The 20,075-nt window shown below is 35.4% G+C and overlaps 1 protein-coding gene across 1 annotated transcript; it reads left to right on the top strand.

Annotated features, from left to right (window-relative positions):
* The first annotated feature begins 8,724 nt into the window (after positions 1-8,724).
* LOC110121565 (olfactory receptor 2AK2-like) lies at positions 8,725-9,699 on the top strand. Its single transcript, XM_070457784.1, has one exon. The coding sequence runs from the start codon at positions 8,770-8,772 to the stop codon at positions 9,697-9,699; it is 930 nt and encodes a 309-aa protein (XP_070313885.1). The 5' UTR covers positions 8,725-8,769.
* The last annotated feature ends 10,376 nt before the right edge of the window (positions 9,700-20,075 follow it).

The raw sequence follows: 20,075 nt of genomic DNA on the forward strand, positions 1-20,075 counted from the left end.
GAGATTCAAGGGAGAAGATCTGGTATACAGAATACCTGAAAAATTATGGACAGAGGTTTACAACATTGTCCAGGAGATGGTGATCAAACCCATCACCCCAAAAAAGAAATGCAAGAAGGCAAAGTGGTTGTCTGAGGAGGCATTAAAAATAGCTAAGAAAATAAGAGAACTGAAAGACAAAGAAGACAGGGAAAGATATACCTAACTAAATGCATAGTTTCAAGAATAGCAAGGAGCGGTAAGAAAGCCTTCTTAAATAAACAATGCAAAGAAATAGAGGAAAACAAGAGAATGGGAAAGACTTGAGATCTCAAGAAAATTGGAAATATAAGGGGACAATTGATGCAAAGATGGGCAGAATAAAGGACAGATATGGTGAGGACCTAACAGAAGCAAAAGAGATTAAGAAATGACAAGAATACACAGAAAAACTGTACAAAAAAGATCTTAAAGACCTGGATAACCATGATGTATGGTCACTAACCTAGAACCAGACATCCAGGATATGAAGTCAAGTGGGACTTAGGAAACACTACTATGAACCAAGTTAGTGGAGATAATGGAATTCTAGCTGAGCTATTAAAGATCCTTATAGATGATCCTGTTAAAGTGCTGCACTCAATATGCCACCAAGTTTGGAAAACTCATCAGTGGCCACAGGACAGGAAAAGTCACTTTTCATTCCAATCTCAAAGAAAGGCAATACCAAAGAATGTTCAAACTACTGTACAATTACTCTCATTTCACAGGCTAGCAAGGTAATGCTCAAAATTCTTGTATCTAGTCATGTCATAGTCATTCTTCTAGTACATGGACTTAAAATTTCCAAATGTACAAGCTGGATTTAGGAAAGACAGAGGAACTAGAGATCAAATTGCCAACGTCAGCTGGATCATAGAAAAAGCAAAAGAATTTTTAAAAAAATCTATTTTTGCTTCATTGACTACACTAACATCTTTAATTGTGTGGATCACAGCAAACTACGGAAAATTCTTAAAGAGATGGTAATGCCAGACCTCCTTACCTGTCTCTAGAGAAAACTGTATGCAGGTCATGATGCAACAGCTAGAACCAAATATGGAACAAGAGGCTGGTTCAAAATTGGGAAAGGAGTATGTCACGGCTGTATATTGTCATCCTTATTTAACTTACATGTATAGTACATTTTGTGAAATGCCAGACTAGATGATTTACATGCTGGAATCAAAATTGCTGGGAGAAATATCAACAAACTCAGATATTCAGATGATACCACTCCAATGGCAGAAAGCGAAGAGGAATAAAGAACCTTTACATGAGGGTGAAAGAGGAGAGTAAAAAAGCTGGCTCAAAACTCAACATTAAAAAAATCTAAGATCATGGCGTCTTGTTCCATCCCTTCATGGCAAATAGATGGGGAAAAAGTGCAAACAGTGACAGATTTTATTTTCTTGGGATCTAAAATCACTACAGTGGATGACTGCAGCCATGAAATTAAAAGATTTGCTCCTTGAAAGAAAAACTGTGACAAACTTAACAGCATACAAAAAAGCAGGGACATCACTTTGCAGACAAAGGTCCATATAGTCAAAGCTATGGTCTTTCCTGTAGTCATGTATGAATGTGAGAATTGGATCATAAAGAAGGTTGAGTGCTGAAGAATCGATGCTTTGCAACAGTGGTGTTGGAGAAGACTCTTGAGAGTCTCTTGGATAGTAAGGAGATAAAAACAGTCAGTCTTAAAGAAAATCAACCCTGAATGTTCATTGGCAGGCCTGATACTGAAACTGAAGCTCCAATACTTTGGCCACCTGATGTAAAGTGTCAACTCATTGGAAAAGACCCTGATGCTGGGAAAGATTGCGGGCAGGAGGAGAATGGGGTGACAGAGGATGAGATGGCTGGATGGCATCACTGACTCAATGGACATGAGTTTGAGCAAACTCCAGGAGACAATGAAGGACAGGGAAGCCTGGCATGCTGCAGTTCATGGTTTCGCAAAGAGTTAGACACATCTGATTGACTGAGCACACGCACCCATACACATTCTAGGAAAATTTCCATCAGTATTTGGATTTGAGGAAAGTGTTAACCATCACAATACTTAATTTTTAAATTAAAATCTGGTATTTGGATTCTTAAATAACCAAGTTTCTATCTGAAACTGTTAATCAATGCTTACCTGCTCATTGAATTTATCTTCTGAGTAAATTGTTGCAAGGTATTTTTCATAAAAGTGATAGAACATACACCAAATACAATATATTACATATTATTGTTGGGAAAATGAAGATAAAGATATGTGTTTATTTAGCAGAAAGTTGTAGTCTAGTTAATAAAGTTTGTATTCAGACTGTGTATGTTTCCATCAAACTGCAACCTACCTTATCTTGCCTCGTAAGTTATTGAATTTTACATGTGTATATTCATGTATATATGTATATATGTCTTGCCTGGAGAATCCCAGGGAAAAACACCTGGCGAACTACAGCCCATAGTGTCACATAGAATCAGACACAACTGAAGTAACTTAGCACACACAAACATACATATATATGCTGCAAGTATGTTTGTACATGTGGTAAATAAGTGAATATATATGTTGCTGTTGCTGTTGTTTGCATTTAACCTGAACAAAGAGGGTACCTTGTGTCATCTCATTTAGTAGGATTTTTTAAGAGAGACTGACATAAATGTTCAACATTTCTTTAATTTTTACAGATTAAGAAATTTTTGTTTTCTTAGAATAGTATTATATGAATGCCATGCCATTATCTAACTTCTGTCTATGAACTTGAGGATAATAAACTGTGAATGGCTAAAACATCTTATTGGACCTCTGGACTTTCAGAAATATGAGTCTCTTACTACCCTGAATATGGAAATCTTAAGATACTTTAGAAAAAAAAAATTATTGTGGAAAAAATTTTATTTACTATGAAACAGTACCTGGGTCATGTAATTTCTTGAAATATCCTAAATGTTTTCAAAATACATCAAAGTGTATATCAGTTGGTTCTTATCAGGTAGATTCTAATATATATGATGAAATACATACTTATAAAGTGATATAGAGTCAAGTGACACATCTTAAAATCTATCAAACTTTTCTTTTTTTTTTTTCCATTTATTTTTATTAGTTGGAGGCTAATTACTTTACATCATTACAGTAGTTTTTGTCATACATTGAAATGAATTAGCCATGGATTTACATGTATTCCCCATCCCAGTCCCCCCTCCCACCTCCCTCTCCACCCGATCCCTCTGGGTCTTCCCGGTGCACCAGGCCTGAGCACTTGTCTCATGCACCCAACCTGGGCTGGTGATCTGTTTCACCCTAGATAATAGACATGTTTCAATGCTGTTCTCTCGAAACATCCCACCCTCGCCTTCTCCCAGAGTCCACAAGTCTGTTCTATACATCTGAGTCTCTTTTTCTGTTTTGCATATAGGGTTATCGTTACCATCTTTCTAAATTCCATATATATGTGTTAGTATACTGTAATGGTCTTTATCTTTCTGACTTACTTCGCTCTGTATAATGGGCTCCAGTTTCATCCATCTCATTAGAACTGATTCAAATGAATTCTTTTTAATGGCTGAGTAATATTCCATGGTGTATATGTACCACAGCTTCCTCATCCATTCGTCTGCTGATGGGCATCTGGGTTGCTTCCATGTCCTGGCTATTATAAACAGTGCTGCGATGAACATTGGGGTGCACGTGTCTCTTTCAGATCTGGTTTCCTTGGTGTGTATGCCCAGAAGTGGGATTGCTGGGTCATATGGCAGTTCTATCTCCAGCTTTTTAAGAAATCTCCACACTGTTTTCCATAGTGGCTGTACTAATTTGCATTCCCACCAACAGTGTAAGAGGGTTCCCTTTTCTCCACACCCTCTCCAGCATTTATTGCTTTTAGACTTTTGGATAGCAGCCATCCTGACTGGCGTATAATGGTACCTCATTGTGGTTTTGATTTGCATTTCTCTGATAATGAGTGATGTTGAGCATCTTTTCATGTGTTTGTTAGCCATCTGTATGTCTTCTTTGGAGAAATGTCTGTTTAGTTCTTTGGCCCATTTTTTGATTGGGTCATTTATTTTTCTGGAGTTGAGCTGGAGGAGTTGCTTGTATATTTTTGAGATTAACCCTTTGTCTGTTGCTTCGTTTGCTATTATTTTCTCCCAATCTGAGGGCTGTCTTTTCACCTTGCTTATAGTTTCCTTTGTTGTGCAAAAGCTTTTAAGTTTCATTAGGTCCCATTTGTTTATTTTTGCTTTTATTTCTAAAATTCTGGGATGTGGGTCATAGAGGATCCTGCTGTGATTTATGTCGGAGAGTGCTTTGCCTATGTTCTCCTCTAGGAGTTTTATAGTTTCTGGTCTTACATTTAGATATTTAATCTATTTTGAGTTTATTTTTGTGTATGGTGTTAGAAAGTGTTCTAGTTTCATTCTTTTACAGGTGGTTGACCAGTTTTCCCAGCACCACTTGTTAAAGAGGTTATCTTTTTTCCATTGTATATCCTTGCCTCCTTTGTCGAAGATAAGGTGACCAGAGGTTCGTGGATTTATCTCTGGGCTTTCTATTCTGTTCCATTGTTAAAATCTATCAAACTTTTATATGGCTGTTTTCATTTGGAAAAATCAATTTTGTATACTGATACTTAATTTTTTTTTAGTACAGACAGTGATTATAATAAAACATAATCAGCCAATGTGTTTAATTGTGGACTAGAGAATAAGTTTTCCCTAAAGGTCTTAAAAACATATATATATATATCAGAAGATTTCATAATGATTAGGCAGTCAGCCCTGTTGAGTCTTTAAATTCTTGCATAAGGTTGGGAAAATGACACATTGGTTTAAATACTATTCTTCACCTAAGTTTTCATGCTAAATGATTGAAGCCTTAAAATACACTGAGGGGAAAAAATAGTTCCTAAAATGTATTTTAAATTATAGATTTTTAAAATATACTTTATGCCTCTCTGCAGCAGTGCCACATTAAATAGTTTAATAATTAAGCATATATGTGATCTTTCTATGACCTCAAGCAATAGGATTTTATTTTTAAAAAATTCTCAGAAAATGAATCATCGTGAGTCTCTAATTACCACCTCTAATGGGGTAGTGTGGAATCATTTTTTAAACTGTAATTTTGCAGCTCCATCTCCTGTTCCTTGTTTAATATTTTATTCCAAACAAAATATCCTAGAATAATAAGCTTTATATCAGTAGAAGAGGGAATATGCCTCAGTGGAAAGGGACTTTACATGTTTTATGAAATGAAAGACAGTTGATATGTCTATTTATCTAGTGGATAGCTTCTGCTTTCAAGGCAGGCATCAAGTACATGGATGGATGAAGGCAAAGAAGACAAAGTCACAGTAAAATCATTCAGTATCAGCTCTTCAGTTGATGAGTAAGTCATCTTACTCATCTTACTTCCTCTGAAGTAAGTCTGAAGAAACTGTAGTTTAATATAACTCATGTTTAAAACAAAAACATATGTCTACTCTGAGACATTATATTTAACATGTTAAATTGTACTTTAATGCTTATATATGTAAGTTAAGTTTTATTTTTTACATGCAGGTGTACTTTAATTGGGCTACATCAGGGCTGGCTAAGGTATATATTTTTTACATGCAGGTGTACTTTAATTGGGCTACATCAGGGCTGGCTAAGTTATACATTTATTACCTGTATGCTTTCTGCAAAAATAATATAAAGGTATATATTTGCGATTTATTTGATCTTTACTGAATGTGAATCCTCTCAGGTTTACAAGGTTTGCAAGGGGCTGGGGGGAATCTTGGTGCAGTGAACTAGGACCAGTATTCAGTGAAGGTGAAAAGTGAAAGTGAAAGTGACGTCTGACTCTTCCGCAACCCCATGGACTCTGGACTGTAGAGTCCATGGGATTCTCCAGGCCAGAATACTGGAGTGGGCCTTTCCCTCCTCCAGGGGATCTTCCCGACCCAGGAATCAAACCGGGATCTCCTGCTTTGCAGGTGCATTCTTTACCAACTGAGCTAGAAGAGAAGCCCCAGTATTCAGTAGTCCTATCTATCCTCAACCTGAGAGGACATGACCCCAAGAACATGCTTGTCTTCCTAAGGAATGCATCTGTTTCATTCTTATTTTATCGCCAAGTTTCTGCATTAAGCTTAGCATGTAATCATATTCACCAATATTTTGGGGGTGATGAAAGCCTATAAAATACATCAACTATTTAAAAAAATAGATGCACATAGTAAAAGTTTATACAGTTCCACTAAAAAAAAAAAATTTTGCAATTTGTATGGCTCCATAGGCATGCTAGCTATTAACACTTCCATTTTTATAAACTATTTTATTTTAACCTGTTAATATTAGAACTGTACTATATTGTCTACATCCATGGCTTTCAGTTCTACATATTTCTCTAGTTTTAATCTCCAGAAATGAGTTATTAATATCTTAAATTAATTCTATAATATTTTTATCATTTATTACAGAATTCAAACTTCAAATGAAAATTGGAGATACCATGCAAAAATATATGTGAATTAGAATAATAGCCCGCCAGGCTCCTCTGTCAGTGAGATTTTCCAGGCAAGAATACTGGGGTGGGTTGCTATAGCCTTCTCCAGGTCCTGGTTTTGATTTAAAATATACTTTAAGTAGTGTTATTTTAATTTGCTTAGCTCACATTGAAGATCCAAGCCATTTCCTAATGTACTGGAGGTAAATTATAATTAAACATATTTATAATTTGATTTATAATTTATTTAAATTTATTGATAAATGCAGTATCATAAATTCTTCCAGACCTCAGTATATTCTTTTATATTAATGTCAATTGAATGTCTAGTTTGATATTTTGTCGAAATCAAGGTAATGACTTTGGTTTTGGAAGAGGAGGCTGGGATGTGAGAGATTTCTTTCTTTTGGGGGAAATAAGTTACTAGATTTATTTTAGGTGTTTCTGAGCTAGTGTTTGTTTTGGCATTTTTCCTTCATCTATAGTGGATTTTTAAAAATTAATAATAGATAGCCCCAAATCAATTTATTTAATTTATAGAGAAGATTTTACACCATTCAATATTTTTAATGACTATCACAGTACATACTGTCTTTGGAATCTGAGGTGAGAGAAAGTCTGATTATTAACTTTCTATATGCTATTTCAGGTGCCTCCTTAACATATACTTCCCTCTTGTCAGGATTTTGCAATTAACCATGGGAGACATTTTGTGTGTAAATATAATTTTATATATGTAGATAATTTTAGATATATCTGAGATACTTATTACTTCTCTTTCTAGGCTGATACAATTGTTATATATGCATTTCTTTTTGTGATCAGACACATTTCATGGTAATTTAAAGTAGAAATAGAAAAGTAACTATAGATGAATTCTTATATTCATAATGACATATTTATAAATTATTACAAGCTTTTCTCAAACTGCCTAGTGTTTCTCACCTACTCACCTTTTCTAATTGCTAACCTGATATCCTTATTATTTCTTAGCATAACAGCCTGCTGTTAACACTTGTTTGTTTCAGTCTACTTTTGCTACATCGCTCCAAGGTCCTCAGGTGGACTTCCTGGCAGTCATGCACCGCCATGATAGAGAATAGCTGTAAACTTTAAGTGGATAAAATCAGTTTGGCTTATATTTTAGAGTTTCAGAAAATATGAATGTATTCTATCCATAGTAAAGATACACAACAAATGTTAGGAACATTTACTATACTTTTTTGTAATTTTGCTAAATATTTTAAAAGCAAGGAGCCTCTAGTTAATAAGATATTATTTGTTCTGGAAATATACAAAGGTCAGGTTTGTGTCAGAAAATAAAAGGCAAAATTTAAATTCATTAGCTTTGAATTAATCATTTTATCTATTTATTTTATCTAATCATTTATGTTATTTGATTCAAAGTTAAAGTCAGTGTTAGGTTTATGTTTAATTCATTCTCAAACTTTTCCTTATATCTGATTTTTTTTTCCTTAATTCATTAAATATCTTCTACATTCACAGGAATAATATACACTAATTGATTAGAATTATGGGGCTTCCCTCGTAGCTCAGTTGGTAAAGAATCTGCCTGCAATGCAGGAGACCTGGTTCGATTCCTGGGTTGGGAATATCCCCTGCAAAAGGAAATGGCAACCCACTCCAGTATTCTTACCTGGAGAATACCTTGGACAGAGGAGCCTGGCAGGCCACAGTCCATGATGTCGCAAGAGTTGCACGTCACTTAGCGACTAAACGGGACAAGTTGATTAGAAAGGCTATAAATGTTATCATTCTCTTCATACCAGTTCACAGCAAATATAAATTCAAAACACAGAAACACAATAGACATTTAACATTATAGTATATTTAACCAAATTTTATGTTGGTTAAATTTTGTATTACTCATTTGAATGAATTGAGTAGAAGACTATGTTTATAACAAGAAAACAAAGCTTCAGTGTATTCCCTTGAAGATATTTTAAAAGGAAGAAAATAATTTATCTTGGCAAATTACCTAAACTTTTATCTTATTTTTATTATCAAAATATGTTGAACTTTACATTATGTAAAATCTTTATTTTTATTTCATAGTTTGTTAAGTCTCTATAGTTTAATAAACACAGATTCAGTGTATTGACTAAAGGAAGATATATTATTTAAGGTGATTCAAGAACATCTTCTCTCATGTTATAATCATCACCTTTTTCTCTTAAGGAAAGCCAATATTGTACATGGAATTCTCAGATATGATCTGCTTTTATATTTTTGTTTAAGTCATGAAAACAGAAAATGAAAGTGTCAGGACAGATTTTATACTTCTTGGTCTTTTCCAATATGGCCCAATGGATACCGTACTCTTTGTTGTCATTGCAATCCTGTTTTCGGTGGCTCTGGTGGGGAATATCATGCTGATTCTTCTCATTCAATTGGACACCAGACTCCACACTCCAATGTACTTCCTACTCAGTCAACTCTCTTTCATCGACATGATGTACATCTCCACCACTGTGCCCAAAATGGCAACTAACTTTCTGTCCAATAGTAAGACCATTACATTTTTAGGTTGTGAGATTCAAGCATTTGTGTTCATGGCCCTTGGTGGAACTGAAGCTCTTCTTCTTGGTTTCATGTCTTATGATCGCTATGTAGCCATCTGTCACCCTTTACGTTACCCTGTACTCATGAGCAAGAAGATCTGTTGGTTCATGGTCACATGTGCATGGACCAGTTGTTCTATCAACTCTTTAATACACACACTGTATGCATTTCAACTCCCCTTCTGTAGATCTCGGCTTATTAATCACTTTTTCTGTGAAGTTCCATCCATGTTGCCACTGGTGTGTCAGGACACTTCTCAGTATGAACATACAATACTCCTGAGTGGACTTATTATTCTGTTGTTACCTTTCATGGCCATTTTAGCTTCCTATGCCTGTGTACTTACTGTGGTATTCCAGATGAGTTCAGGAAAAGGGCAGACAAAAGCTATCTCCACTTGTTCCTCTCACCTGACTGTGGCAAGCCTGTTCTATGTAACCACTCTCTCCACCTATACAAGGCCACACTCCTTGCATTCCCCGGAAGAGGACAAGATAGTAGCTGTGTTTTATACCATTATTACACCTCTTCTGAACCCATTTATCTACAGCCTGAGGAACAAAGAAGTTATAAGGGCCTTGAGGAGAGTATGTGTACACAAAATATGACTGTAGGAATTCCTTGTTGATTGAGACTGAATAATATAAAAAAGCTGTGCTTAACATACTGTCTTGGAATATGTAAATGATAATAAAAACTGCCTAGTAATATATGAATCCTAAGAAATGTTTATGAAGGAAAAACATGATAAAAGTCTTTATTACTCCTGATATCAGATTTGCCTTGAACATTGTTATTATCACTAGACGCATTTTCAATATAGAAGCTTGAGAAACACTGTATTGTCTAACTTATTTAACTTTGAACACAATAAAATTCAACCCTTTTAATCCAATGTTTTCATATTATGAATATTTTGAATTGGACATTTAAAACCTGCAATCCAAAGCATGGGGTTCCCAGGTGACTCAGTGGCAAAACAATCTGCCTGCTGATGAAAGGATATGCAGGAGATGCGGGTTCCATCCCAAGGTTGGGAGGATCCCTTGGAGAGGAAATGACAATCCACTTCAGTATTCAGTATTCCTGGCTGGAGAATCCCATACACAGAAGAGCATGGCAGGCTACAGTCCATAGCATCCCCAAAGACAGACATGACTGACAGACCCAGCACACATTCAAAGCATATGGAATATACTTTATCCTAATATACCTTTAGAGATGCTGTAAGTGATGAATTTTTATACAAGGCAAGTTATATAATCCTATCATTCAACATATTTTTAGTGGCTTAACAATATGTGTGTCACTGGTGATAACTGCATAATCAAAAATGAACACTGACATATCTCTGAAATCATCTAATTTCGAAATTCAGTGTGACTCAGCATTCAATGAATGCAACAAATATTGCATTATATCAAAAGTTATCGCTGTTATAAAGAAATAAGTAGGAAATTCTTGTAGGGAATTTGCCATCTTCTATAAAACTGTCTTGAAAACAGAAACTGAAAGGATGGTATTTGAGCAAACATTGAAGGGAGATGAGAAAGTAGGCCAACTGGATATCTTGTGATGTGTTTTCCAGGTAGAGGAGGAAGCAAAGGGGCAGAGAAAATGGTTGGCAAAGTCACAGTGGATCAAGGTGTAAACTACTGAGCTGTAGAAAATGAGCAGACATAATGGACACATAGTTTGTAATAAAATGTAGATTGATATAAAACTGGCATTAAGAAGATAAAAAAGATTGTTGTGTTTTGCAGAGAAGATTGAAATTGGCTATTAATCAACTGCAGCCATCTCATTGTGATAAAATAATATCTTGGACTGAAGTGGTGTTATTGCAAGAGCATGAATTAGCCAAACTACACTGACAAAGCTTGTGAAATTTGAGGAAATGATAAGGTTTCAGAACTAAGGTAAGGTCATGGACTGCACAACTGGAACACTGGAATTACCAAAAAGTTAGTTCAAGACTACCAAAGCAAAAACATTGGGTTCCTTGTTCACCTTTGATATTAGCTCTTTGGGCTTCCTGTGTAGCTCAGTTGGTAGAGCATCTGCCTGGAATGAAAGAGACCCGGGCTTAATTCTTGGGTAGGAAAGCTCCCCTGAAGAAGGAAATGGTGACTCACTCCAATTTTCTTGCCTGGAGAATCCCATGAACAGCCTGGCAGGCTACAGTTCATGGGGTCACAAGAGTCAGACACGACTTAGCACTATCTTTTTCTTTGTTTTGTGCCAGTACTGGTAACATTATTATGACTTCCATTTCCTTTGAGTGAAAGCTTTTATTAACAGAATCGAATAATTACTTCTCCTTTGTGTTTGGCACATTTGCTTAATATGTTTATAAGATCCATTTTTTATATATCTAAATAATGCAATTATTTTTATTTCCAAGTGCTGCACTCAATATGCCAGCAAATTTGGAAAACTCAGCAGTGGCCACAGGACTGCAAAAGTCAGTTTTTATTCCAATCCCAAAGAAAGGCAGTGCCAAAGAATGTTCAAACTACTGTACAATTACTCTCATTTCACAGGCTAGCAAGGTAATGCTCAAAATTATTGTATCTAGTCATGTCATAGTCATTCTTCTAGTACATGGACTTAGAATATCCAAGTGTACAAGCTGGATTTAGAAAATACAGAGGAACTAGAGATCAAATTGCCAACATCAGTTGGATCATAGAAAAAGCAAGGGAATTGAAAAATATCTGCTTTTGCTTCATTGACTACACTAAGATTTTTAACTCTGTGGATCACAGTAAAATATGGAAAATTCTTAAAGAGATGGTAATGCCAGACCTCTTTACCTGTCTCTAGAGAAACCTGCATGCAGGTCAAGATGCAGCAGTTAGAACCAGATATGGCATAATGGACTGGTTCAAAACTGGGAAAGGAGTATGTCACGGCTGTATATTTTCACCCTGATTACTTAACTTACATGTGTAGTACATCTTGTGAAATGCCAGACTGGATGATTTACTTGCTGGAATCAAAATTGCTGGGAGAAATATCAACAAACTCAGATATTCAGATGATACCACTCCAATGGCAGAAAGCGAAGAGGAATAAAGAAACTTTACATGAGGGTGAAAGAGGAGAGTAAAAGAGCTGGCTCAAAACTTAACATTAAAAAAATCTAAGATCATGGAGTCTTGTTCCATCCCTTCATGGCAAATAGTTGGGGAAAAAGTGCAAACAGTGACAGATTTTATTTTCTTGGGATCTAAAATCACTACAGTCAATGACTGCAGCCATGAAATTAAATGACACATGCTCCTTGAAAGAAAAGCTGTGACAACCTTGACAGCATACAAAAAAGCAGATACATCATTTTGTGGACACAGGTCCATATAGTCAAAGCTATTGTCTTTCCTGTAGTCATGTATGAATGTGAGAATTGGATCATAGATAAGGTAGAGCGCCAAAGAATTGATGCTTTGCAACTGTGGTGTTGGAGAAGACTCTTTAGAGTCTCTTGGATAGTAAGGAGAAAAAAACAGTTAGTCTTAAAGAAAATCAACCCTGAATGTTCATTGGCAGGCCTGGTACTGAAGCTGAAGCTCCAATACTTTTTGGCCACCTGATGCAAAGTGTCAACTCATTGGAAAAGACCCTGATGCTGGGAAAGATTGCGGGCAGGAGGAGAATGGGGTGACAGAGGAAGAGATGGCTGGATGGCATCACTGACTCAATGGACATGAGTTTGAGCAAACTCCAGGAGACAATGAAGGACAGGGAAGCCTGGCATGCTGCAGTTCATGGTTTCACAAGGAGTTAGACACATCTGATTGACTGAGCACATGCACCCACACACATTCTAGGAAAATTTCCATCAGCATTTGGATTTGAGGAAAGTGTTAACCGTCCCAATACTTAATTTTTAAATTAAAATCTTGTATTTGGATACTTAAATAACCATATTTCTATCTAAAACTGTTAATGAGCTTACCTGCTCATTGAATTTATCTTCTGAGTAAATTGGTGCAAGGTATTTTTCATAAAAGTGATAGAACATACACCAAATACAATATATTACATATTATTGTTCGGAAAATGAAGATAAAGATATGTGTTTATTTAACAGAAAGTTGTAGTCTAGTTAATAAAGTTTATATTCAGACTGTGTATGTTTCCATCAAACTGCAACCTACATTATCTCACCTCTTAAATTATTGAATTTTACATGTGTATATTCATGTATATATGCATATATATGCATCTTGCCTGGAGAATCCCAGGGAAAAAGGAACCTGGCGAACTACAGCCCATAGTGACACATAGAATCAGACACAACTGAAGTGACTTAGTGAAAGGTTGTTGCTGAACGATAAGACGCGGGAATCTTGGCCTCCGGAGGAGACAAATTCAATCCGGGGCCAGAGAAGAGGCTTGATCACTCAGAGCTTTTGTGTAATAAAGTTTTATTAAAATATAAAGGAGATAGAGAAAGCTTCTGACATAGGCATCAGAAGGGGGCAAAAGAGTACCCCCCTCCTAGTCTTTAGCTGTATGTTATATAGTCACTCACAGTCTGTTAATGAAAAGAAAGGAGTGTCATAAAATTTAGAATGGCACCAGATAATTCATCCCTGGCCATAAAACGATTGACTTGAATCTTGTAGAAGGGCAGAATACAAACAAATAGTTTCATTTACATAGATTAGGGGAACAATACCTGAGTAAGTAAGTTAGGCCATTTGGCAGAACCAACTTGAAGATAAGAGTCTGGGGTACATTAACATAGCTAAGACAACATTTCCATAAGAAAAAGAAATGTATTGGTTAACTCAAGGTTTGAGAGTAGTTAGCTTCAGGTGAAACCAGGTGTCATGCAACACAACATTTTAAGAGAAACTCTTTTAAATTTGTATAGAGAAGGAAAAACATATCCTTGGTTTGTTTCTTCCTGCTGCTTAAGAGAGATAAAAATGTCTGGCACTTGCAGCCTCTTTCCTCCATTTGGAGACCCCTGGCCTTCCTGCCTGTTACCCTCTCATTAGCATGCACAAACATACATATATATGCTGCAAGTATGTTTGTACATGTGGTAAATAAGTGAATATATATGTTGTTGTTGTTGCTGTTGTTTACATTTAACCTGAACAAAGAGGGTACCTTGTGTCATCTCATTTCATAGGATTTTTTAAGAGAGATTGACATAAATGTTCAACATTTCTTTAATTTTTACAGATTAAATAATTTTTGTTTTGATAGAATAGTATTATATGAATGCCATGCTGTTATCTAACTTCTGTCTATGAACTTGAGGACAATAAACCGTGAATGGCTGCAACATCTTATTGGACCTCTGGACTTTCAGAAATATGAGTCTCTTACTACCCTGAATATGGAAATCTCCTTAAGATACTTGAGAAAAAAAATTTATTGTGGAAAAAATTTATTTACTATGGAACAGTTCCTGGGTCATGTAATTTCTTGAACTATTCTAAATGTTTTCAAAATACATCAAAGTGTTTATCAGTTGGTTCTTATCAGGTCGATTCTAATATATATGATGAATTATAGACGTATAAAGTGATATAGAGTCAAGCGACACATTTTAAAATCTATCAAACTTTTATATGGCTGTTTTCATTTGAAAAAATCAATTTTGTATACTGATACTTAATTTTTTTTTAGTACAGAGAGTGATTATAATAAAACATAATCAGCCAATGTGTTTAATTGTGGACTAGAGAATAAGTTTTCCCTAAAGGTCTTTGGAAAAAAAAGAAGAAGATTTTGTAATGATTAGGCAGTCAGCCCAGTTGAGTCTTTAAATTCTTGCATAAGGTTGAGAAAATGGCACTTTGGTTTAAATACTATTCTTCACCGAAGGTTTCATGCTAAATGATTGAAGGCTTAAAATACACTAGGGAAAAAAAAGGAAAAATCTTACAAGTTATTTGTGTGGCAATAGTTCCTAAAATGTATTTTAAATTATAGATTTTTAAAATATACTTTATGCCTCTCTGCAACAGTGCCACATTATAGTTTAATAATTAAGCATATATGTGATCTTTCTATGACCTCAAGCAATAGGATTTTATTTTAGAAAAATTCTTAGAAAATGAATCATTGTGAGTCTCTAATTACCACCTCTAATGGGGTAGTGTGGAATCATTTTTTAAACTGTAATTTTGCGGCTCCATCTCCTGTTCCTTGTTTAACATTTTATTCCAAACAAAATATCCTAGAATAATAAGCTTTATATCAGTAGAAGAGGGAATATGCCTCAGTGGAAAGGGACTTTACATGTTTTATGAAATGAAAGACAGTTGATATGCCTATTTATCTAGTGGGTAACCTCTGCTTTCAAGGCAGGCATCAAGTACATGGATGGATGAAGGCAAAGAAGACAAAGTCACAGTAAAATCATTCAGTATCCACTCTTCAGATGCAGCTTCCTCTGAAGTAAGTCTGAAGAAACTGTAGTTTAATATAACTTATGTTTAAAACAAAAACATATGTCTACTCTGAGACATTATATTTAACATGTTAAATTGTACTTTAATGCTTATATATGTAAGTTAAGTTTTATTTTTTACATGCAGTTGTACTTTAATTGGGCTACATCAGGGCTGGCTAAGTTATACATTTATTACCTGTATGCTTTATGCAAAAATAATATAAAGGTATATATTTGCAATTTATTTGATCTTTACTGAATGTGAATCCTCTCAGGTTTACAAGGTTTGCAAGGGGCTGGGGAGAATCTTGGTGCAGTGAACTAGGACCAGTATTCAGTGAAGGTGAAAAGTGACAGTGAAAGTCATGTCTCACTCTTTGCAACCACTCTTTGCAACCAACTCTACAGTCCACGGGATTCTTCAGGCCAAAATACTGGAGTGGGCCTTTCCCTCCTCCAGGGGATCTTCCCGACCCAGGAATCAAACCGGGATCTCCTGCTTTGCAGGTGCATTCTTTACCAACTGAGCTATGAGAGAAGCCCCAGTATTTAGTAGTCCTATTCTCAACCTGAGAGGACATGACCCCAAGAACATGCTTGTCTTCCTAAGGAATGCATCTGTTTCATTCTTATTTTATCTTCAAGTTTCTGCATTAAGCTTAGCATGTAATCATATTCACCAATATTTTGGGGATGATGAAAGGCTATAAAATACGTCAACTATTTCAAAAAATAGATGTACATAATAAAAGTTTATACAGTTCCACTAAAAAAAAATTTTGCAATTTGTATGGCTCCACAGGCATGCTAACTATTAACACTTCCATTTTTATAAACTATTTTATTATAACTTGTTAATATTAGAACTGCACTATATTGTCTGCATCCATGGCTTTCAGTTCTACATATTTCTCTAGTTTTAATCTCCAGAAATGAGTTACTAATATCTTAAATTAATTCTATAATATTTTTATCATTTATTACAGAATTCAAACTTCAAATGAAAATTGGAGATACCATGCAAAAATATATGTGAATTAGAATAACAACTTGGAGGGGCTATATTTTGATAAAAAATAAGCACACATTTAATTGCTTCTTTGGCGAAGTTGTTTAGGTTGAAATTTATAATTTTCAGTTTATGGACCTAACAATAGTAAACTAGTTCTTGAGTCTCAAACCCGGTGAACAAAAATGTCAAAGGGGTTTCTTTTCTTTCCCCCGCCAAAGTTTCTGTGGGTGTGTGACTCTTTGCAACCCTATGGTTTTAGCCCGCAAGGGGTCCTCGTCAATGGGATTTTTCCAGGCAAAAATTTTCTGGAGGGGGTTGCCCTTTTCCTTTTCCAGGGCCTGGCTTTGATTTAAAAAAATACTTTAAGTAGGTGTTTTTTTTAATTTTTCTTAGCTCCAAATTTAAGACCAAGCCCCTTTTTCCCAACGTTTCTGGAGAAAAAATTTAAAAATTGAACTTATTTATTTTTTTGGGTTTTTTTAAATTTTTTTAAAAATTTTTTGGTAAAATGCCAAGTATCATAAATTCTTCCAGGCCTCAGTTTATTTCTTTTATTTAATGTCAATTGAATGATAATTGGTATTTTTTTCAAAATTCAAGGGAATGACTTTTGGTTTTTGGAAAAAGGAGGTGGGATTTTGGGAAAATTTTCTTTTTTGGGGGAAAGGGGGTTAAGGGTTTTTTTAGGGGTTTTTTGGAATAAAGGGGGTTTTTTTTGGCATTTTTCCTTTAATCTATTGGGGTTTTTTGGGAAAATTTGTTTTTTTGGCCCAAATTTTTTTTATTTTTTTGGATATTCACTTAATATTTTTTTTGGTTCAAGGGTTACACGGCGGGGGGGTTTAGGTGGGGTGTTTTAACCTTTTGGATTTAAGGTGGGTTTAAAAAACTTCCCCCTTTGGGCCAGGGGGGTTTTGAATTTAACCTGGGGGAAATTTGGGGGGGGGTGTTTGTTTTTTTTTGTAGGGGGGGAAATTTTTTTAAAATTTTGATATTTTAATGGGTTTTTTGGGGGGAACAATTATTATTGGGAACTTTTTTGGGGTTTGTTTTTTGGGGGAATTTGTGGGTTGGAAAAAGGGGTTCCTGTTTTATTTCTTGTTTTTTGTAAAATTTCGGGGGTTTTTAAAGTTTGTTCTTCCCCCTACTCAGTTTTTCTCTTTGCTAAAACCCGGAAAATCCTTTTTTATTTCTTAGCATAACACTTGTTATTAACACTTGTTTGTTTTTAGTTTTACTTTTGCTACATTGCCCAAGGTCCCAGGTGGATTCCTGACAGCCTTTACCAAACCCTTTTTAAAAAGGGAATTTTTTTAAAATTTAGGTAGGAAAATCAGCTTTGGGTTATTTTTTTAGGGAAAAATTTTTAAAGTTTGGTTAGCCAAAAGTAAAGGGGGATTTTAGCAAAAGGGGACGAAATGTTATTTCTTTTTTGGGTTTTTTTTTTTTTAAAAAAAGGGGGGGTATTAATTTTTGTTTTTTTTTGCTTTTGGGAATTTTGGGAAAGGGGAGGATGGGGGAAAAGTTTTAAATTTTATTTTTTGAATTAATTTTTTATATGGGGGGATTTGGGTTCCCAAATAAAGGGGGAAAGGGGTTTTTGGGGGGTTTTTTTTGGGTTTAAAAGGGGGGGGGGGGGGGCCCAGGGCCGGGGGTTGGTTTTTTTTTGGGGAAATTTAAAAAAACTTCCGGAAAAAAACAAAAAAATTTGATTGAAATTAAGGGTTTTTCCCGGGGGTTTAAACCGTTGGGGAAAGTTTTGGGCTGCAATTTAGGGCCGGGTTAAATTTTGGGGGGGGAATTTTTAAAAACCCCTTTTTTTTAGGGGCAAAAACCCAGTTTCTTAAAATGGGGAATCCCTTTGATAGGGACCTGGCGGCCCAGGCCGGGGGGTTTCAAGGGGGTGGGGAAGGATTTGTTTTGATTTTTTAAAGGGTTTTTTAATTTTTATAGAACAACCAATTAAATTAAAAAAAAAACCAAAAAAGGAAATTTTTTATAGTTTTTTTTTAAAAATTTTATGGGTTAAAATTTGGGTATTAACTTTAATGGGGGGGGGTTTTGGGACCGGGGTTTTTAAAAAAAAAAAAGGGTTTTTTCCAAATGGGGGGTTTTCCCCTTGGTTTTTAAAAGGGGAAAATAAATATTTTGGGGGGTTATTTAAAATTTTCTTTTTTTATTTAAAAATTTGAATTTTTTTTCATTTTTATTTTAGGGTTTTAATCCCTTTTGTTTAAAAACCAAGGGGGGGCATTGGGGGCTTAAAGGGGGTTTTTTTATTTAAGGGGTTTCCCAAAAACTTTTTGGGTTTTAATTCACCCTTTTTTTTATAAAGGGGAAAAAAATTGGACATTTTTAAAATTTAGGGGGGAAGAATTGGGGGGTTTTTTTTTTTTGGGGTTAAGTCTTTTTAAACGGGGGGGTTGGGGGGTTGGGGGGTTTTGAAATTTTTATACTTCTTGGTCTTTTTTTCCCCTATGGCCCCCTGGTTTCCGTTAAATCTTTGTTGTCATTGCAAATTTCCCGTTTTCGGGGGCTCTGGTTGGGGGAAAATCAAAGCCGGGTTTTTTTCTCATTCAATTGGACACCAGACTCCCCACTTTCCCAAAGTATTCCTTTCTAAGGCTCCCAAAAAAATTTTTTTTCATCGACATGATGTTACATCCCCAACTGGGCCCAAAATGGAACCCTTTCTTTTTAATTTTTAAGGACCATTTAAATTTCCCCGGCTGCGAGGATTCAAACATTTTTTGTTCTTGGTCCCTTTTTTTGGGGGCCCAAGCGGGCTAAATTGGGGTTTTTTGTTTTTTTGACGCTATTTTTCCTTTTGTCAAACCCCTTTTCGTTACCCTGTACGCATTTAGCAAGAAAATCGGGTTTTTGGGTTTATGGTCCAAAATGGGCGTGGGCCAAAATTGTTTTTATCAACTCTTTAATACACAACTGTATGCAAAATTTAAAATCCCCTTCTGTAGAACTCTCTTTTTCCATTCCCCTTTTTCTGTGAAGTTTCCCCTCCTTTTTGCCCTGGTGTGGGGGAAAATTTTTCAGTATAAAATTTCCAAAACTCCTGAGTGGAAAATAAATTATTATTTTTGTTAAACCTTTTATGGCCAAATTTTAAACTTCCCTTTCCTGTGTAATTTTCCCGTGGTAATTTCCGATGGGGTTTTAGGAAAAAGGTAACAAAAAAAATATCCCACCCGGGTTTCCCCTTTTCCCTGACTTTTGGGGAAGCCTGTTTTTTTGTAAACCCCCCTTTCCAATTCAATCAAGGCCACCAATCCTTTCCCCTTCCCCCGGGAAAAAGGAAAGGGTGTTGTTTTGGGTTTTTAAAAATTAATTTCCCTTTCTGAACCCATTTTTTCTTCAGCCTGAGGAACAAAAATTTAAAGGGCCTTGATGAGAGTTTGTTTTTACACAAAATTTGACTGTAAGGGGAAATTTCCCCTTTTTGTTGAGACGGAATGTATAAAAACGGGGCTTAACTTTTTGTCCCTTTGGTAGTTTTTAAATTTTAAATTTTAAAAACCCTAAAAATTTTATACCCAAAA

The sequence above is a fragment of the Odocoileus virginianus genome, chromosome 3 (genome assembly GCF_023699985.2).
Source record: "Odocoileus virginianus isolate 20LAN1187 ecotype Illinois chromosome 3, Ovbor_1.2, whole genome shotgun sequence".
Taxonomy (NCBI): Eukaryota; Metazoa; Chordata; class Mammalia; order Artiodactyla; family Cervidae; genus Odocoileus; species Odocoileus virginianus.

Excerpts from the sequence above, each read along its gene's own strand:
- LOC110121565 (XM_070457784.1), top strand. The coding sequence starts at position 8,770 with ATGAAAACAGAAAATGAAAGTGTCAGGACAGATTTTATACTTCTTGGT.